Genomic DNA, 22500 nt, shown 5'->3' with positions numbered 1-22500 from the left:
GGCCTTGTAACCAAACCTTATGGGCCTTAAAAGCAAACGATGTGTGGCATGATGTGAACATTTCTCACTGACCTAATTTAGTTATAAGAGTCACAGGGTGGTGCTATTGTTCTTAAAGTGTGCATTAGCCAGATGGTGAACCTCCTATAGTGGTAGTAAAGTAACACCAGAAGTTCTCATAAAAGAATGTTTTTGCACAGAAGTTTTGCATAGTCCCATTATGTTCTAAAAGCAGCAGTGACAACTCATCTAGCATGATCTTGTGATTGTATCAATCATCTTGCCACATTCTTATGAGTACACGTTCCAACACTTATCTGATTGTTTGTCTACAAACCCAGCCAATTCGACAGTGAAAAAGTATTGCAGTTGTTTAACTGGCTGTTAGATTAAGGGTGTTAACTTGATTTGCCCTCACTGAACATTCTGTCCGATTGCAGAACAAACTATTGGTAATGCTAACGAGCATGTATCCATTTTAAGAGTGAACGTAGCATTTTTTCACTTTGCACTTTTCAGTTGGGTCGTGTACAGTCACCTGACTGGAAACAGGATATCTGTGGTTAATAGAACTAAAGCAAGCTTGAAAGCTTATCTGCGACATCGGCGCTGAGAGCCAATCACCTTCTGTGTACTTTACTCTATCATTGTCTTGCTTAAGAACTTTGTGCGGTTAGCACATTGCGCACAATTTTCCACATGACTGCATGTACACTTTTTTTTTTTTGCATGTGTCCTTATGATTATATGTTTAGCTTATTCTAAATACAGAGCACGAGACAAGTGTCAAGGGAAAGTTCTGATGACATTATAAATGTGTGAGAAAGCCCTTGTCTTACGCCCATCTCTCTCTGTCTCTTCAGAGGTGCAGGGTACAGACGAATGCGCAAATCACTTGCGGCTGGTCGTCAGCTCCTCTGCTATGCCTCCACAGTACTGGCTTACCCTGCAGAGCTTGCTACGCCACTTCTCTCGCGTTTGCCATGCCTCAGCGGCCAACCTTCTCAGTGCCCGTGCCCTCGCTGAGATCTTTAGCCCGGCACTCTTTAGACATCAGCCCGCCAGGTACACTCATACACACACACACACACTGATGAATCACAACATTGCCAGCTTCTAGCAACAAACTCACTTATATTTTTCCTTCCCAGCTGTGAGCCCAGCCCAGAGGCACACATCAGGATCATTGAAGTCCTTGTGACCAGTGAATGGATTGACAGTCAGGCAGCTCCAGGTAAATACATTAATCACAATATTATTGTATAAATATTAACATCTCATTGTAGTCTCGTGCTGTTTTCATTTTCTGTCTGAGGGAAACTGGTAAAATGTCGAACAGTGATGGCAAATGCGATAACTGGCATGACGAAGAGACATTATTCTTTTGTGTGAGTTTTCGTGGTATGTTTCAGAAGACAAAAGACAAACAGCTGGTTTGCTTGGCAACATTTCCACAGAAGAGCAGCTTCTTCTTCTGAGAGTGTCAGTCAGAGCTGTATTCATAATTCAGTCGTTGTTAATTATTAACCCAGTGTGAAACATGAAAAAAGATAACCCAGGATTTCGTTTACCCAGGGTTAAGGATGACCCTGGGTTAACAATTATAAGTGTGAAAATCCCAATTGAAGCTTATGGAGTAAAGCTTTAGCGTTACCCCTGGTGCCATATTGCGGTTTTGTCAAGTGTTGTCGCACATTGCTCAAAGTTCAAACTATTTAAACTTTTACACCTTTGCCACTGACCTTTCGAAGTGGCAGCCAATAATTACGGGACAAGTCAGATGACGTGTCATTATGTGCACAGTGCCTGAGCTAAAATCAAGACGTTTTCTGCAGTGGTTTTCATGTGGAGAGCCAGCTTAACGCTGGCTTTGAGTCATTTGGAAGCCCCTTTAAAGGTTGCTAACATACTACACTTGCTTTGCATACAGTGGAGCACTATTTGTATTGTAGTACCTTTATTAGTGGTAGTAGAGAGATGGCAAGAAACAATGTTAAAAGGGGGGAGGGCGGTTGAGGTTTTGACATGTCGTGAGCCGGACCCAAACCTCGTAAGACCGCATGAGAAACAGAGCTCAATGTGTTGGAGCATTTGTGCTAACTGCTAGGCCACAGCACAAACTGACATGCACAGTTTTGCAATGGACTATAGTAGAAAAAAATAGGAAATGTTAGGAAGAAGATAGGGCAAACTTGCATTCGTTCATGGTTCAGAGCACAAATGAACGGCCGATATGTGTTTCAGTGGTCCTAATAAAGTGCCCGATGTGGTCTTCTGCTTTGTAGCCCATCCACCTCAAGGTTCGATGTGTTATGCATTCTGAGATGCCATTCTGGTCACTACAATTGTACAGAGTGGTTATCTGAGTTACCGTAGCCTTTCAGGCAGTTCAAAACAGTCTGGCCATTCTCCGTTGAACTCTCTCATCAACAGGCATTTCCGTCCACAGAACTGCCGCTCACTGGATGTTTTTTTGTTTTTGGCACCATTCTGAGAAAACTCTAGAGACTGTTGTACATGAAAATCCCAGCCCATCTGGCACCTAAATTTTTCCCCTTTTTGATGGTTGATGTGAACATTAACTGAAGCTCCTGACCTGTATCTGCATGATTTTATGCATTGCACTGCTGGCACACGATTGGCTGATTAGATAATCGCATGGATTAGTAGGTGTACAATTGTTCCTTATGAAGTGCTCTGTGAGTGTATGTATAAATATAAAATCATGCTTAGTAAATCATGTACATGGAATAGCTAAAAAAATTTAATATTTATTTAGCACAATATTTACTCAATTACACAGAAAACACAGAATTTTTTTTTTTGGTGCATTTTAGATAGCAGCTTCTCCAGAAAATCAAGCATGTCTGTTAATGAGCTTCATTCATGTTTAGAGTATGTGTAATACACTACAGAGAACAGATCTGCACACATACAGTGAGCAGCACGTGCAGGATATTTATTCAATTAAATCGCAGCCCTTGCGGTTTGAGAGTCGCTCCAGTTTACACAGCCCAGATCAACACCTGCTTTTGTCATGGACTGACCATCGCCCAGAATTCATGAGTCAGAGGGACACCGTTTCGATCCAGGCTGATATAATGCGTGTTTGAGAGGAAGATCTACGAGCGCTCCACGAGAATTTGCGATTCGCATGAAGAAATCGCTGGATTTGCGCAAGTTTTGTAAGGTTTGTGAATTAAGTCTTTGAAAGATACAGTATTTAACCTGCATATTTGCAGATGGTATATGATAAGTTTTAGTACTAATTGCCTTTTTGTCATTAGACAAGACAGTTAAACATTATAGTGAATTATTAAGGAGACAGAGGATGAATGAAAGCGTGAACACTTAACATCACAAGCTTGTGCGCATCTCGGCACTGTTTAAATGAGACTGTGTTCCATGCCGGTCTATTTTAGTAAAATGATGGCATGTAACAACAAAACGAACTGTGATTAGTCATTTACATGCCTAAGGCGGCTCCTTCACATGCAAATTGATTATTCTCAGCACAGTCGTGGCTTGCTAAACTAATCGGCCAAACGTAGGGTTGGGAACCGAGAACCGGTTCTTGTTCAGAACCGGTTCCATTCTTTACAAAATCCCGGAATCGAATGATCTTGACTTTCGGTTCCGTTAACGGCTCCCCTGCGTGAATTTTCCACCAATGCTGCTGGAACACCGTACTGAAATACTCTGACAGTGTTTCCAGCAGTGCATTTCTGCAGCAGCGCTGCCCTCTACTGGGTCAAAAGCGTAAAACACACAAACAAATGACTCCTATGAGCTGGCTCTGTTGAATCTACAGTGCGAAACAGACAGCACTTCCGTTATGGTCCGATTCCCGAAAGAACGATTTAGATGAGCCAGTTCTTTTGAAGCTACAGCGTGAAACATACGGCGCTTCCGGAACAGTCCAATTCCCGAAATATGAGCCGAATCTTTTGAATCTAAAGCGCGAAACAGACAGCACTTCTGGTCTAGTCCGGTATAGTATTAATCTTACACTGATGTGCAAGTTATGAATGTCCAACTCAAAATTAAATAAGAACTGTTGAAGTCTTACAAGCTTGAAATACAACATTAGACAACAGAATACAGTCTTAACTGTCTCTGGAACTGTTACTGTTATGTCATGTGAGACTTTAATCAAGCAGTGCAGTTACTGACTGATATTTCATATGACAACGTTTAATTAAAGGTACACAAGTTTTGTACTACAAGGAATTTATATATTTTTTAAAATGAATGAAATATGCCATCACATTTCTTGTTTGTTTAGATACAGTCCAGATATAGCCTAGTTAGGATCAATTATTGGATTGGATATATGTCTCTAAAAAGTCAGCAAATGCACCTTTTACAAGAATTGTATTAAATTTATTTCTGATTTGTTATATCTGCTCTGTAGAAATCTTAAAGGATCTCATCATTTGGCAATAGACTGCAGAGGAGAGTAAATCCAATAAGGATTTAATTTCTCATTTTCAAAGAATTATTCCTCAAAAGTACTAAAAGAACTACTGGAACCGTTAAGGAATCGGAATCATTAAGAGGAATCGAAACTGTAATAATTAAATTCCCATCCCTAGCCAAATGGGAGAATTTATAGGCAGATGCCGTTAGTTTAAAAATTCCAAATATTGGCTGATTTATCGGCTGCAACAATGTATCGGTTGACAACAACAGAGCATTTGTGCTAACAGCTAAGCAACATATAAAACTGACACTGACTGCACAGTTTACAGTTGTTCATGCACCAAATATCACTTGAATGAAAAGAAAAAATGAATAACTGCAAAGCCCCCATTGCTATTCTTTGCAAACTGATGGTCTTGAATGAGTAAGCAGTGCATTCCCACTTCAGCGGTGTGCAGGCATGACTAAAGTATAGCACTGATATGAATGTTTAATGGCTGAGAGTGCTCTGTAGAAATCAGCGTTCCACTCCCTTGCTTTTATGGGTCAGGTTCTTTTAGAGATGGGACAGTCCAAGGAGTCTGGTGTGTATGTGTGTGTATGCATACACCCTACCCTGAAAACAGACTAGTTTTATAGCACTAGTAAAGTCTCTGTCCGTCCATCTCTCTCAGGCTGCCAGAGGCCCAAGTCTGGCTGTGCGACTGTTTAAATGTTTTATTACCTGTTAAGGCCTATTTATACCTTGCCCTGGCATGGAGCAAGCTCAGCTGTCAGTAATTTGCACCTGCAGGAGGCTGGGTTGGGCCAGACGCACACTCGCCTCCTTTCTGCTCGGGCAGCTCAGTTCCTTCCTGTACCTCAAAAGCTTTTATACAAACGTGGGTACCTTAATCTGGCACACGCTTGCCTTACTGGCCTGCCCATACACGATTCCTGCACATGTGGCAGTGTGTAACTGTGGTGTGGGTGTTAATTTGGGCTCAAGGTTGCGTGTGTGTGCATGTTCCTAGTAACTGGGTGACTATTTTAAACCAGTGGCAAAAGGCAAACTTGGATTTGGTTGGCATGTAAGTGTGGTCTGCTCCACAGAGCTCTCTTGTTCCCTCGCAACGGCTGCTGTTCTGTCTCGCGCACGTTCTTATACACACACACTCGCAAACGTTCACTTCCGGGGACTTTACTCCACCCCCTGGCCCCCTCCTTGCCTGTGCCACATTCTCCTCCCAAAACATAAGGGTGCTCAGCTCAGCAAATATTTTAACCCAAGTGAGTTAATCATGAGACTGAACCCTTGGAGCCAGAGAGAGACGACTAGCAGTAGTGCGACCCCAGCAATCATTAACCAAGCTGTCCCGGAGCAGGCGCCACTCTCCACCCCTCTCAGACTTAGTTTAGTTCTTCAGACTCGTCGGCTTCAACTTGTTGCATCACATTCTCTTTCTTAACTCGGATTTTGTTGGAGTCCTTTCTGGTTGCCGCAGTGGTGTTATCGAAAAGAAATAAGGCTTGTACATCTGTGGAGTGGAAATATTTAAAGATTACAAGAGAAGCAACTTTTGGATTTACCAAGAATCGCAGGAAATGCTTAATGGACTGACTTGCTGAATAAAAGGCTGCTTGACTTCTGCTGAATATGCACAACTTACAATGTAAGTGTGGTTTTTGTGCCTCAGGAAGTTTGGTGTAATGATTAGGTTACTTTGTCAGAGAAGCAGTTAGACAGATGGGAAATGCATCGAAAGTAGAACAGCATGTCATTGCATTTTATTGGACCCAGTTTTAACAAAAGTGCTCAAAAAGCTTGTTTAAGCAGATCAGCCCTTCCCAAAAGTCCTATTTTGCATCTTGTCCTTGCTGCTTTTTTAAATGGAGTACAGGAGTTTTGACAGGCTTGTATATCAGTTTGACAGGCTTGTTTCTCTCCTTTACATGTGGCCAGTGTGTATAAAGAGTCTGGAAAAAAGACTAGCGCTCCTAAGTGCGACCTGCTACAAAAGTTGGTTTACCTGTTTGACTTATTCTGGCATGTCTGAACATGCAAGGTGAACGTGTGCTGCATTATTCATTGCTCCAATAAAAGCTGGGGTCTAAAATATCTTTACACCTGCTGTGGTTTGGTTCAAATGTGAAGAGGAAGATTCAAATTAATTTTTACAGTATATATTTATGTTGCATTGAACTGCCACAGACTGTCACTTACACTTGACCTACTACATTGCTGTTAAGTACCCCAGCCGAAGCTCCTCTCTGACCTGTTATTAGAGAGCAGGGCATGACAATAGGCCATGATCCTGCGGCCGTTTTAATCCTACTGAGAATTGCGGCTATTTCAGGGACCCTTTTGAGGCTCGAATAGCTGATCCTTACCCTCCTACAGCCCTCCGCAAGTTGCTATGAGGATTATAAGAAGTATTTGCAAGCATTGCCTGCCTCCTGACCCAGCCTTGTCTTTGACGTAGCGACTGCCTACGTGCTGCTGCAGAAGTGATCATCACCCTGCTTTTGTCTGCCTGCCAGCAGAGGGGCCGTGCTGATCGCCTATGCTTAGAGAGAGGTGGAGCTTAGCAGAGCTGCATCACAGATCCAGGAAGGGAGGGAGTGAAAGAGAAAGACAGCGAGGCTTCAGTTCCTTTCCTCATTCAAAAGATGCTGTGCTGCAGTGCACCTTGTCTGTGATTTACCTCTCTCGGTTTGGAAGCCTTGCAACAGCTTGGAAAAGCTTGTGATCTTCACAGATAGAGGATATTACTAGATTAGAGGGGAGCAGAAATTTTTTATTTTAGATTAACTTTGTCGACTTTCAAATTTACAAAGCACTGTTGAAATGACATCATTGCGCTCTGGACTTGGAAGAAATAGAGGCAGGTGATGAGGCAGGAGTGGCCAGCAACAGTCCCGCAGCACCATTGGCTGGGGTAAGTGATGTAATGGCTTTTCCTGACCACACTCTCCAAGGCTTCTCAAAGCAAAGAGCGAGAAGCACCTGGATTCAAAGTGTCTGCTCAGGAGGTTTGGCAAGGAAACCGCATGCTAATGCTTCCAGATATGCAACACTGCATTAAGCATGGCGGATTTAGAGAGTCCGAGACTTGACACTGGATCTGGATCAGACCTGCTGTTTTACTTAGAACTAGATGCGCCAGGTAACTGTTGAAGATGGTGCATTATAAGTACAAATTATGTCAATTGTAAGGCTTGATTTGATTTAATGACAGCACTGTCAGTGGTCTTGGGTGCATCCGTTAGTGTCGAAACATTTTTGGTATTTTCATGTTCTTATCTGTTCCTATGCATTATATTTGTGCTTATAAGTTAGTTGTGCGTCACATAGAATATTGCATGTGTTGATGGACTACTTATCAATTCTAGGTACCCCATAGGATATGGTAATGAATGATTGTTCATTAGATTCTTGAAGGTGTATCTGGTTTAATATCTTACAATATCTTACAATATCCTACAGTGATTTGCTGCTACTGTACTGGGCAAAAAAATGCTTAGTGATGATAGTGACTGAAGTGAACAAAGGAGAGAGAGAGTGAGTGTGCATGGATTGGGTGGTGGGGGCAGGTTAAAAATAGCCCACCGCTCCAGCTCTGCCTCATGCTCCACAGAGACTGCACTGCCCCCGCTGCCTCCCGTCACTTAGCCCAGCAGCCAATCAGATCTAACCTCTGCCTCTTTCCAATAAAGCAACATATTCTCAATGGTTAAGGATTCTTGCATGAATGTGCATATTGCTTTGCTCTGAAAAGCCCATCACTGGGTCGCTGCTTACAGTCCTGATGTCATTAACATTTTGCTCCTTGGTTGCAGCTTCTACATACAGTGCTAAATGTGTTCTAAAACATTGTAAAGGTGAAAGGGTGCTTAAAATAACTGGTATTATTGTCATTGTTTAATATCAACATTTAGTGACTCATCTGTGCAATCAATGTATTTCAGGGATAGGCTTTGTGCAAGTTGAATATTCACAGTAAAATGGATATGGTGCTGAAAGTATAAGGGGTTTTAGTTTTTTTGTTTTGGGAGGGGGTCTTGAATGCAGTGCATTCCTCCCAAGTCAAGCATCCGACTTCCCGCTGGAGAGAGCATGAGAGGCATGCGCTCGGCTGCATTTAATGAAATGGAAAACGCTGGGAGGGGAGGTGGCGAAAGATCTAGCAAACTGCAGCAACCGCTGCATGCTTTTAAAATGTGACTCCCCATCGCAGTCGGGTACAGCAATTGGCAGGAAACATGCTTCGCTAATTTGCCATGTAACAGCCACAGGATGTTTTCTGGGTTTTTGTTTATTTGTCCTCATCAGATAAAAGCATCTGAAGTATTCCTTTTGTTATACAGAATTTTAATGCAGAGAGATTTCAGGATGCATAGGTTGCAGCATGCTTGCACATGTTCTCTATGCAAATAACCTTGATTGGAGCTGCTTCGTTTAAAGGTACATCAGCAGTTCTGTTCTCAAATGGTCTGTCGTTCCTCTTTTTACAGCACTACCTCCCAAGCCGCCAAAACCGACGTCTGTCACTAACAACGGTATGAACAATAACATGGCTCTGCAAGATGCTGAATGGTACTGGGGGGACATCTCCAGGCAAGTACCCATCAAATCTAACTTTTAGTTGGATTAGGGTGCATATTTATTTTTCTTATTACTTTTAATAAAAGGCTTAATTTAACAATTTGGAACCTGTTTCTGGTGTAGGGAGGAGGTCAACGAAAAGCTTAGGGACACAGCTGACGGTACATTTTTGGTCCGAGATGCCTCCACTAAAATGCATGGAGATTACACTCTCACATTAAGGTATGTCCATTGTTAACCAAAGCTACTACCCTTTTTTTCAAACTGCTTAAGGATTGCTCTAAGTCCTGCTTTTGATTCTGCTATACAGGAAGGGTGGTAACAACAAGTTGATTAAGATCTTCCATCGAGATGGGAAGTACGGCTTTTCAGACCCCCTGACCTTCAACTCTGTGGTTGAACTGATCAATCACTATCGGCACGAGTCGCTCGCCCAGTACAACCCCAAACTAGATGTGAAGCTACTGTATCCTGTGTCCAAGCACCAACAGGTAATCATCTCCTAATATCAGTGTAAAGTTTAGCGTCCTTCTGAAGAGCTTCACTATAGATCATAAAAATTTACGGATCTGATATCTGTAATTTAGAAACGTTAATTATTTATATTTTCTTTTTTTATAGGATCAGGTAGTGAAGGAGGACAACATTGAAGCTGTTGGGAAGAAGTTGCACGAATACCACCAGCAGTATCAGGAGAAAAACAGAGAGTATGATCGACTCTACGAGGAGTACACTAGAACATCACAGGTTAGTTCTCTTTTTCCATAAATGTCAAGTGAGTGTACAAAGCTCAACAAAGTCTGCCGGGGAAATCAGACACAATCTAACATGCTTTTGTATGCCCTTCAGGAAATCCAAATGAAACGGACTGCTATTGAAGCCTTCAATGAGACTATAAAGATCTTTGAAGAGCAGTGCCAGACGCAAGAACGGTACAGCAAGGAATATATCGAAAAGTTTAGGAGAGAAGGCAATGAGAAGGAAATCCAAAGGTGAGGGCTAAATCTGAAAACTTCTGAAGTAATCTTTTGGAGAACAATTCAAAAGTGTAATCTTTTTACACTCAAAATCAAAAAAAGTTTAATCCATCATCTCTACAATGTTTCATTGCAGGATCATGGGGAACTATGACAAGTTAAAGTCACGCATCAGTGAAATAGTGGACAGCAAGCGGCGTCTGGAGGAAGATCTAAAGAAGCAGGCGGCGGACTACAGAGAGATCGACAAGCGGATGAACAGCATTAAGCCTGACCTCATCCAGCTCAGGAAGACCAGGGACCAATACCTCATGTAAGTAGCTCGTCCTCCATAGGTTCTGCACTTTAAATTTAACACAAAGGATGCAATGTTATTGAAAGACGCACTATTTTTAACATTACACACCATAAAAACATGTTTATGACGCAAGACTCCAAAGACGTCCATTGACGTGCACGTAGACCAACGATTAAACAATAACGCAGACAAAATGCAAGAACACTTACTGTTTGTGTGCCCCATTAAGGATGAATAACTTTTTTCTTTTTTTACGATTTTAACTATTTTTCAACAATTCACAGGTGGTTGACACAGAAAGGAGTCAGACAAAAGAAGCTCAACGAATGGCTGGGAATCAAAAACGAGAACCAGGACAAGTGAGTATTCTCTGTTTCCTATTGTATTCGCAATACATAACATTTTAAAATCCTCATGCTTGCAACCGCTCACTCGTCACTTCTCCATACAGTCAATACTCAATGGTGGATGACGACGAGGATTTGCCACACCATGATGAACGCTCCTGGAAATTGGGCAACATTAACCGTATCCAGGCTGAGGCGCTTCTGCGGGGCAAGAGAGATGGAACATTCCTGGTCAGGGACAGCAGCAAAGCTGGATGTTACGCCTGCAGTGTTGTGTATGTATTATTTTATCACTGAAACTTATTACGAGTTAGTATTCGTGATAGACCAATATATCGGCTAGGCTGATTAATCAGCTGATATTTGCTATTTTGAGGGGTTTGGCACCTGCAAATAACTGTGCCCACCTATTCATTCCACCTAGTATCAGTTCAGAAATATACAATATGAAACCTAAGACAGCCTTGTGATTTTTTTTTCATTTTTTTTTTCTCTAAATATTTTGTTAATTTCGAGTAAACATTGTGTAAAAGTGTTTTGCATGTAAATCCAGCAATCATTAAACTGTATTATATATTTCTATCACCCTGCTCTCTAGATATTGGTATGTGCATTAAAAACCCATATCGGTCTATAATTCTAGTACACATGGTAGAAAGTAAATGTTGTTCCAATGGACATCTGTTGACATTCTGTAAAAGTCATTGACTGCGAAGACCAGAAATTGTAAGGCACTGATGACTAAAACTGTCTCTTTGTGTTACTGCAGTGTGGATGGCGAGGTCAAGCACTGCGTCATCAACAAGACACCCACAGGATACGGCTTCGCTGAGCCCTACAACCTTTATAGCTCACTCAAAGAACTGGTCTTGCACTACCAGCACACGTCCCTGGTTCAGCACAATGACTCTTTGAATGTCACGTTAGCATACCCAGTCTATGCACACCAGAGGCGGTGAGGACTAGTTGAACACCCTCGGGACTCATAAAAAAGCAAAGAGATAAGAAAGGGCCTCCATCATGTGGAGACGCCTCCAGTAGGGCTGCTGCTTTTTGTCTTGAAACGACTATGTTGGAAAGAAAAGAAAGCGAAACCCAAAATGAACATTTCAGCCACTGAGACTTTCACCAGTCTGAATGTAGTTTGAGCAGAAACTGCTAAACTTTAACTATACCGAAATGAAGGACTTTTCCAAATGGTGCTTGTTCATTTCAAAGCTTTACCCGCTGCTGGAATGTGGAACTTTGACTTAAACCTCTGGAGGGCATCTTTTTTTACCTCTTCTACCCCCTACCTGCTCAGTTCAGGTCCCTTTTTCTGTGTGTGTTTGTGTGTCTACGAGCGAGCGAGAGAATGTGATGTGACCAAAACTCACAGTATCTAAAAACTATTGGGATGTAACTCGTTCTTCATGAACAGACCATGGAATCAGCTGATCAAATGTAGCAAGATGGCACTTTCGAAACAGTATCTACTAGTTTTCCTGTAAGAGACTCCTACACGAACGTTTGAAATGACACGCCACTTCTCAAAGGAGCTAAGTGACGAGAAGAAAGCTAGATGCTGAATGGCATTTTCTTCATGAGCATTATAGTGACAGACTCTAAATCCATTTCTCATTTATGGACTGGACTTAAAGGAACTGAAACATAGACTTCACGCTGTGTACATACAGATAGCATCAAAAGCTACGTGACAAAACCATATTGTACCAAAAAAGAAATGCAGTTCCTTCTCAGTTGTATTCTAATCTGCTATGCAAATTCTGTATTTTCTGTCTTCTGCAGAGTTGTGATTTTATTTTACACATTGCTACCCATAATATAAACTTGTTTTTATTGCTTAAAGTCTTTTTTTATGTCAGTATCTAAGAGGATATTTTAAGTGTCAAAACGGCAAGAAAGATGGCTTCATTTTACAGAAGGAGTGCAGAAAAAAAGTACTTTTATTACTTATTTCTTTATCAGCCACTGGTCAAATTAAAGAGAGAGTATTTTATTAGTCTTTTTCACTTGTAGCTGATTTTCTCTTGGGCAGAGCCTGGAGGACATTAGTGCTGTTTCTGTCTACAGTAATGGTGATATATATATATATATATATATATATATATATATATATATATATATATATATATATATATATATATATATATATATAGGGGTGTAACGGTACACAGAAGTCACGGTTCGATACATACCTCAGTTTTGGGGTCCCGGTTCGATACGAGTTTGGTACAACAGGAAAAAGCAACAAATCCCAAATGCTAGGTTTCTTTTCATTTATTTTGAACAGACAGTAGTGCAAATTACAGTTTGTTCCACCTAGCGGCATTTAGTCCCCCATGAGGTAGTTGGTACAGTACAGCCTCCTTTAGTGTATTAAGCACTAAGCAGTAAACAGAATGCACTCTTGCATAAGCCATATTTTTCGTAGGGTTGACAAAAAAAAAAAGAAAAACAAAAGGTATTTGGTCACAATCGGCTACAAAACTGAAAAGCATCTCTTGTGTTATAAAAGAACAAAATAAATAGAATAATGAAAAATAAAACTTGTGCATTAGGAGAAGCCATTCTTGTTTTGGGTTTGTGCATGGCTGGTCTCTTCTTCTCCTTTTTTTTTCCTGTTGTGGCGGTTAGCAAACAGCGTTGCATTACCATGCGCGCCCTCTTCTGGATTGGAGTGTGGATCGCCTGTGACTCTTCGTCTGACTGCATGCGCCGAACCGTAACGGTTCGGGACAAATACATGTACCGTTACACCCCTAATATATATATATATATATATATGAGACATTTTCACAAGAGCAAACAAACTAAAAAAATCATCACACCATATAAATCACTGCAATTGAAAGATTTATGTCAAACAACACAATACTGCAGTTTCCCAATCAAATATAGAGGTTTATTTTTTGATTATTTGTGTCATAAACAAAAGGATAGTGATTTGATCCTCTGGAGTGATGGAAAAAAGATTGATTTCGGTGATATACACCCTCTCGTTCCTTATCGGCATAGTATATTTTCTGTATCAGAAAATCTTAATAGTGTTGTTTACATGGATCAACTCAGACTAGTACCCAATGTTCTAGTTAGCGCCACATGCTCAGAAATGCAAAGTCTAATATTAGGATGCCACACAGTTAGGGGAACCTATCAGCTTGACATTTTTCATGGCTACAGTATTCTCAACTTTATTATCGGTGACATCAGAATGACTTTTGCCTTCCACTCACGTCTACGTTACAGTTACACTTGGCAAATGCATTGGATGTTTTGCATAAATAAGCATCAATGTGACACCAGTAATTAATGAATTTCTTTTTTGTTAGTCAGCTTTGCGGTTGTATATTTTTACATTCGTCTGACGACTTGTTTTAATTAGGCCTGATTGCCTTAAAATTTGTTAGTTGTTCATATTTTTAAAGCAGGCTACTGTTGAATTTAGCTGTTTCCAGAATATTAGAAGGTCTTCAATGTAAGATTTCAAGGATAATAACTCTCGCGTTTCTCCCATGTTCATACGCACAATTGTACTATACCAATATTATTTGCCCCATGAGTTAGCATTTCTGTTTTTGAAATTTTAATGTTTCCAAAAATAATATGAAGGCACGGCAAAGTCCCTTTCTTGTTGAGTAAACTTACACGTGGTTTGAGGTAAATGTTAGAACTTTGCAGGCCACTTCAACTTTTACTGCTTGTGATTTCGAAAGTCTGAGAAACACGATTCAAAGTTTACTTTTCTTTTTTAATTTAAGTTTTTCACTGAATCTTAAAATTGACCCTTGTTAATATACCTACTTGATCTGGATGAAATAAAATACTTTCATGGTAACTCATCTTGGGCTTTTTTTTTTTTTTTTTTTTAGTCTCTGCTTCTACATGTTGTACTCTTTTCACCCTCTGCTTAAAGGCCACAAACTTCCGTGTTTCACATGATCATGGTAGTACTTTTTCTGCAGCCCCTGTTCTCAAAAATTCTTGCAACATTTTGTGAATGATTTTTATTTTTATTGTATAGGATTGATTTACAGACATTGTTTCTACAATGCTGAAATTGAGATTAACCGGTTTGTTCCAGTTCACAAAATGTTTTTTTTTTTTTTTCTTTTTTCTTTTTTAAGAAAAGAGAAATAAATGATGTTTTAGAAACAAAAAGACTCTGGTCTTTTTATTGATCTTCTCTTCTGGTTTGTTCTATTGCTAACTAAGTAGCAGTTGACTGTTGGACTCTATGTACCGTTGCAGAGACTTCTGAGGTTATGCAAATGTTGTGGTGTGGTATGATGGCATGGTATTGATGTCACCCCTTACAAAAGGGGCTGAAGGTTACAGAACTTTTTCACACCAAGTATGGCTTACTCAATTTATCAAGTTTTTTTTATTTTTTATCAAATGCTTTGTTTCCTGGTTAACACATTTTGATGTTTAAAGAAATTTCACATGAATTATAAGTGGCTAAAATAGGTACAAGATTTAAAGGTTTAAATGTATTTTTCACAATTACATTATTAAAAAAAAAAAGCCATTGTGACCTTACTGAACTTGTAGCAGGTGAAATATGTAAATATTGCCTTTAAAATAAAGGATGACTTTGACATTTCATGATCTTTAAATGTTTTTTTTTTTAAATATCTAACAAAATATCAGGATCGCAGTAGTAATGTTTCTTTTAAATATGTTATATGAGGTGTGTGTGTGTGTGTGTATGTATGTATATACAGGTGCATCTCAATAAATTAGAATGTCGTGGAAAAGTTCATTTATTTCAGTAATTCAACTCAAATTGTGAAACTCGTGTATTAAATAAATTCAGTGCACACAGACTGAAGTAGTTTAAGTCTTTGGTTCTTTTAATTGTGATGATTTTGGCTCACATTTAACAAAAACCCACCAATTCACTATCTCAAAAAATTAGAATACATCATAAGACCAATAAAAAAAACATTTTTAGTGAATTGTTGGCCATCTGGAAAGTATGTTCATTTACTGTATATGTACTCAATACTTGGTAGGGGCTCCTTTTGCTTTAACTACTGCCTCAATTCGGCGTGGCACGGAGGTGATCAGTTTGTGGCACTGCTGAGGTGGTATGGAAGCCCAGGTTTCTTTGACAGTGGCCTTCAGCTCATCTGCATTTTTTGGTCTCTTGTTTCTCATTTTCCTCTTGACAATACCCCATAGATTCTCTATGGGGTTCGGGTGTGGTGAGTTTGCTGGCCAGTCAAGCACACCAACACCATGGTCATTTAACCAACTTTTGGTGCTTTTGGCAGTGTGGGCAGGTGCCAAATCCTGCTGGAAAATGAAATCAGCATCTTTAAAAAGCTGGTCAGCAGAAGGATGCATGAAGTGCTCCAAAATTTCTTGGTAAACGGGTGCAGTGACTTTGGTTTTCAAAAAACACAATGGACCAACATCAGCAGATGACATTGCACCCCAAATCATCACAGACTGTGGAAACTTAACAGTGGACTTCAAGCAACTTGGGCTATGAGCTTCTCCACCCTTCCTCCAGACTCTAGGACCTTGGTTTCCAAATGAAATACAAAACTTGCTCTCATCTGAAAAGAGGACTTTGGACCACTGGGCAACAGTCCAGTTCTTCTTCTCCTTAGCCCAGGTAAGACGCCTCTGACATTGTCTGTGGTTCAGGAGTGGCTTAACAAGAGGAATACGACAACTGTAGCCAAATTCCTTGACACTTCTGTGTGTGTTGGCTCTTGATGCCTTGACCCCAGTCTCAGTCCATTCCTTGTGAAGTTCACCCAAATTCGTGAATCGATTTTGCTTGACAATCCTCATAAGGCTGTGGTTCTCTCGGTTGGTTGTGCATCTTTTTCTTCCACACTTTTTCCTTCCACTCAACTTTCTGTTAACATGCTTGGACACAGCACTCTGTGAACAGCCAGCTTCTTTGGCAATGAATGTTTGTGGCTTACCCTCCTTGTGAAGGGTGTCAATGATTGTCTTCTGGACAACTGTCAGATCAGCAGCCTTCCCCATGATTGTGTAGCCTAGTGAACCAAACTGAGAGACCATTTTGAAGGCTCAGGAAATCTTTGCAGGTGTTTTGAGTTGATTAGCTGATTGGCATTTCACCATATTCTAATTTTTTGAGATTGAATTGGTGGGTTTTTGTTAAATGTGAGCCAAAATCATCACAATTAAAAGAACCAAAGACTTAAACAACTTCAGTCTGTGTGCATTGAATTTATTTAATGCACGTGTTTCACAATTTGAGTTGAATTACTGAAATAAATGAACTTTTCCACGACATTCTAATTTATTGAGATGCACCTGTATATATATATATATATATATATATATATACATATACACACACACAATATCTTATCTACATATTGTAATCTATCTATAATGAAATAGTTGCATTTGTGTTAACATTCCAGTGATCATCTGTGATTCATTCCAAAGTGGTGTGAGGAATTTCAGGTGTTGCTATTTTTAAAAGTAGTAAAATTGTGGGACATGTTTTGTCCAATGTCTCAATAATCAGTGTCCTATTAATTCCTTTAAATACTATCCTCACCAAAACCTCAATATCACAACTGCTTTGTAGAGATAAAAATGGGATGGCAAGCTGTAAGTGTGCAGGGTCTTGCATAATGTTTTATCAGTCATTATAATGATTAGCTTCTGAAAGTGGGGTGATTTCAGGAATGGAAACTTTATAGCACAGGTTGCATTTGTGTCCCTCTAACAATAATGTGTAACTTCTAAAAACAGATGTCAAACATTTTCAAATGTGATGAATGAACATCACGATAGCAACAATTAGTGTACATTTTTGATATTGAAAGATATTTTGCAAGACATTCTGGTTAACAAATTATAGTAGATCTGCATTTCCTGAACCAAATAGCAGTTCTTTGCACTTATGCATTAAAAAAACTGGATACAGCACAACGAATGGAACAGAAAGCAGATGTCTTGAGATATTTTTAAAAGTCAAAGTTTGTTTGGCCAGAAACATGCTTTACGTAAGTACGTGAATGCAGAAGCAAGCGCTTATTCAACACATTGAAGGTTGACATTACAACCTCAGTACTCAAGGGGACAACAGAGTTACATTCAGTTGTGTTATTATTCAGGTAAGTTGCTATATATTGAAAATATTATCTAAAAAATGTTGCTCTGCCATTATAGTAGTTTACTTGAAAGAGAAAACCCACCATAGAAGTTCCCACTAATGTTCGCTCTAGCGCCCCTTGCAGCAACACTGAGAATACAATGTGTACTTGAGTTGTCATAAATAGAGCGCAACAGTCTGGTTCCGGAAGTAAAAATCCCATTCATTTTTTCCATAGACTAATTGATTTTCAACGACAACTTATAAACCTTTAAAGACAGACCTACCATGAGCTCCGAGGTTGTTCATCGATGGTATATGCGTCCGTTGAAGCCATCTGTCTTCATTATTACAACTTCATTTTTTTTAATCATATTTGATAGCAGAATTCATGGTAAACAACTACATTGTCCATGGTCCAGCAGAGACAGACCTACCAATCAGAGAACCGCAGCCAACCAAGCCTGCAAAATGTGCCACGGAGCGACCACCCACTCCCATGATGTACAGTGAATGACGTAATCCAGTCGGTGTCTTTTCACCCTTAAACTAGTTACTGTATATACTTGTCCATATTGAAATATTTTGCAATAAACGTAAAATATATTGTTTCTATACTTATAATCAACAACCTTAGATCAGTAGTTTTATTCAATTACATCATTCGCAATGCTTCATGGGATTGTAGTCCTTGCCCTCATGAAAGATGGTAATTACACAGTTGTGACAGGTTCTTTAGCTGTGGATATAGATACTTGTCTGCCTATTTCCTCCAGCATCTTCACAAGGTCCTTCGCTGTTGTTCTGGGATTGATTTGCACTTTTCGCACCAAACTACGTTCATCTCTAGGAGACAGAATGTGTCTCCTTCCTGAGTGATATGATGACTGCGTGGTCCCATGGTGTTTATACTTGCGTACTATTGTTTGTACAGATGAACGTGGTCCATTTGTGCATTTGGAAATTGCTCCCAAGGATGAACCAGACTTGTGGAGGTCCACAATTATTTTTCTGAGGTCTTTTAATTTTCCCATGATGTCAAGTAAATAGGCACTGAGTTTGAAGGTAGGCCTTAAAATACATCCACAGGTACACCTCCAATTCAGTGCACCTCCTATCAGAAGCTAATTATCTAAAGGCTTAACATCATTTTCTGGAATTTTCCAAGCTGCTTGAAGGCACAGTTAACTTAGTGTATGTAAACTTCTGGACCACTGGAATTGTGATGTAATCAATTAAAAGTTAAACAATCTGTCTGTAAACAATTGTTGGAAAAATTGTGCTATGCACAAAGTAGATGTCCTAAACGATTTGCCAAAACTAAAGTTTGCTGATATTAAATCTGTGGAGTGGTTGAAAATTTGTTTTAATGACTTCAACCTAAGTGTATGTAAACTTCTGACTTCAACTGTATATATTTGTCCATATCGGAATATTTACATCATTCGCAATGCTTCATGGGATTGTAGTCCTTGCCCTCATGAAAGACAGTAATTGCACAGTTGTGACAGGTTCTTTAGCTCTCTAGTGAAGGAGGAAGAGAAGGCCAGGTAAACAGTCAATGTAAATCTTTTATTTACAATGCTTTTTAGCGTTCTACACAAATATTTGCTTTTCAGCACAACAATCACACACATACAAGATTGTTGCGTGCGTCGCTCTCTCTCTCCCCTACGACGGTCTGGACTGCCCTTTTATCCCTCTCCAGTCTCACTGCAAACAAAAAACAGCTGTTAGAGGTGATTTTCCACAGGTGTCCATCCTTACCGTTCTGTCTCTCCTGGCCTAGCACTCTGTAAACGTCGCTCGGCCACGCCCACATCACCACAACAGTCTTGTAGTATAGTAATGTTGTAATTCACCTCTGAGCTGGTTGGATTGATTCATGGCTTACAACTCTTTTATGAGGATGAAAAGATGGAAAAAATGAATGGGAAAAATACTTCCTGGACGCAAACGGCTGAAAAAATGGGTGGGTACTGTTGCGCTCTATAGCGCCCCTTACGGCAACACTGAGAATGCAAAGCGTACTTGCACTGTTATAAATTCACGCACAAAATCGCACCTGAGAAAATATAAATGTCTGTATTCACATTCTTGTGTGGAGTATGTTTCGGCACTTGACACGCCATCCTAAAAACATGGCACTCATGCGCAAGACCCTGAAAAAAAGTATTTTAGAACTCGCTGGAAACAACTTTCAAAGACATCCGTCTAGCATCTGTTTACATAGAAAAACAAATAAAAACAGTGCAGAAGGACACAAAATGTGTTCAGTGTAAGCGGACCTAAAAAGATTATTATAGATGCAAGAAAGCAAAGACCAATCACAATTCAGGATGCAAATATATGTAAGCAAGATTTTTTTATTATTTCTTTTATTTTTATGAATGCCCATATAATAATGCCGTCATTGTTGTCAGTTATTTTGATGCTACCGAACATGCTATTTTCATTTAAGTCAGTGGAAGACTTAAAATTTCTTAAACCACAATATTTGAGTAATATAAATTCAGTGCTCTATAAGCACTGTACAAATGTATTTATGCATAATCCTATTAATTCCTTTGGTATTTATTTCTAATGTTTTACTTGGTATCCAATCCGTAATATCACAGTAGTTCTAAATGGGTTAAAAGAGACACCCAACTATATAACACTTCTATAAGAGCAGAGATGGTCTTGCATATCTTTTTATGTAGCTTAAATCTGCCTAAGTCACTCATTATATTTATGAGCTGCTGAAAGCCTGACACATTTTAGAATGTAGACTGTATATAGAACACATTTCAATTTTGTCCCCTCTAACAATAGTAGATATAACAGCTGTCAAACATTTTAAAATGCTAAAAATAGATGCAAAAATGATAGCAACAATTAGTGCAATTGTTACCTTTTATATAGCACTAGAAAAGCAATACATTGATATTGCAAGAACTGAGAAATGCCTTTAAAAATTGTTACCTGTTTTCTTCAGTACGATAGCATTTTTTTTTTTTTTTGACCAAACAGGTCTCAACCTCGGCATGCTGTAGCAAAGTATGTGAGAGGAAACAGAAAACCACAGACATGAGCAGCATCAAATGTGTTGTTATCAGGAAAAGACTAGAAGCAACAGCTACAAGGTTCTTTGAAATACCTTGGAGTTCCACATCAATACCGTGGTATATGGATATGATAATCATTTAGTACTATGTATATATTTCCAGGGTATTTATGATAGATAGAGAGATAGATAGATAGATAGATAGATAGTATCAAAAACGATATTCAGATTATGACGGAAAGACTGCTGATTCCATCACTTGTGCAACACGTACGCAGTAGCCGTCTGGCTTGCATTTCTCAATATTAAAGGTCTGGGTGATATATCGCTCCAGTATCATAGTGAAACCAATTTAAGAAAGTGCCTTGATGATGCAACAGGATGGAGTCACTGCCATCAGACCTTTGCACCAACTGTCTTACCATATATGATATAGACTACATGGATATCACATGGGATTACAAATGATAACAGCCAACATGTTTCAGATTAATGTTTTTGAATCTACAGAAAGTGATTTGTAACTGAGATTTATGGAACAGGGGGCTTATGATAAGGAGGACGGGCCACCTATTTCTGAAAGATGGACTTCCTGCAGTTTTAAAGTTTATAGTTTTATAGTTAGTTGATGTAACTATAAAAAGATGGACTTCCTGCAAGATCTGTAAAATGGCAATGTATGTTTGAAACAGTCTTAAAGGTGTACTCAGTAATTTTTCCCTCATTAAAAAATGTAACTCCTAAAGACATGAATTGTCATTTTGCATCATATGTAGGAAAATATGACTACTTACATTAAAATGAAGACTCCAGTCATATCAGTAATCTTATAAAAGCTGTTTTATTCTACATGGAGAGGGTCCGCACATGGGGGCGGCCATGTTTGAATCACATGACCAGCCGAATATTACTCGCTTAATCTCAGTAACTGTCCTGATATTTGACACTTTCACTCATTGAATAAAGTAATCATGGCTGACTGTGAATAATAAATTTGTACAATGGCATCTGAAACTGAAAACTATTGATTTTAAATGATGCTGCATCCAAGCTGCTAGGTGTCAGTGAAAGTATAAGATGACACAAAGAAAAAAGTTACTGAATGCACCTTTAAGATGATGCGGTATATTCCAACTTGATATCTCTGATCTCCGACCATAAGGCATTCTATTGCCCGGTGCTCAGAAGATGATTGTAACGGTTAAAATGGGAAAAGAGGAGGCAGGAACCAGATGAACCATCAAAGTAATGTTTAATGTAAAATTAAAACATAAAGAAAAAACACAAAACACAAACGCACACACGGCAGCTGCGTGTGGCTCTCTCTCTCCCGAACTGCCACATCCGGCTGCCTTTATCCCTCTCCTCAGTTGATTAGCCTGATCGTCACACTCCTCCCTTCTTTGCCTCATTCTGGGGAACCCCTGGCATGACGTTCAGGTTGTTAAGTGATTATTTAAACTTCATTTAGAATAAAAAATGTTAATAGCTGAATTCCCAGTGAAGAACTAACTGCCTTCTTGCACTCTCAAACTATTATATACTGTATATTTATTAATATTTTGCATTAAACATTATTTTTATAAAAATATTTTATAATCAATGATTACTTTAATTCAAAAGTATATAATTGTAGTAAATATTACAGTAGTAAATAATGGTAAATAGTGTATATTATACTGACATATCGTCAGTATAATTCATTTCATCAAATATGTTATTGGCATTT

At 39.3% G+C, this 22500-nt stretch overlaps 1 protein-coding gene across 7 annotated transcripts in view; it reads left to right on the top strand.

Moving 5' to 3' along the window:
- LOC127419178 (phosphatidylinositol 3-kinase regulatory subunit alpha) overlaps positions 1-14752 on the top strand; it is a 45449-nt gene extending 30697 nt beyond the window's left edge. For 2 of the 7 annotated variants that reach the window (XM_051660380.1, XM_051660366.1), the window contains 11 exons: positions 864-1065; positions 1152-1234; positions 8917-9023; positions 9135-9229; positions 9318-9498; positions 9629-9754; positions 9857-9999; positions 10121-10297; positions 10567-10641; positions 10734-10904; positions 11399-14752. In XM_051660380.1, the coding sequence (XP_051516340.1) occupies positions 864-1065; positions 1152-1234; positions 8917-9023; positions 9135-9229; positions 9318-9498; positions 9629-9754; positions 9857-9999; positions 10121-10297; positions 10567-10641; positions 10734-10904; positions 11399-11588 (1550 nt within the window). In that variant the 3' untranslated portion in view covers positions 11589-14752. Of the gene's footprint in view, positions 1-863; positions 1066-1151; positions 1235-5671; positions 6075-6124; positions 7341-8916; positions 9024-9130; positions 9230-9317; positions 9499-9628; positions 9755-9856; positions 10000-10120; positions 10298-10566; positions 10642-10733; positions 10905-11398 lie in introns of those variants that run through there. The other 5 variants (XM_051660372.1, XM_051660398.1, XM_051660389.1 and 2 more) reach the window with 5 other exon arrangements.
- The last annotated feature ends 7748 nt before the right edge of the window (positions 14753-22500 follow it).

This window comes from Myxocyprinus asiaticus, chromosome 3 (assembly GCF_019703515.2).
Source record: "Myxocyprinus asiaticus isolate MX2 ecotype Aquarium Trade chromosome 3, UBuf_Myxa_2, whole genome shotgun sequence".
In the NCBI taxonomy this organism is placed as follows: domain Eukaryota; kingdom Metazoa; phylum Chordata; class Actinopteri; order Cypriniformes; family Catostomidae; genus Myxocyprinus; species Myxocyprinus asiaticus.
This window is presented reverse-complemented; position numbering and strand designations above follow the sequence as displayed.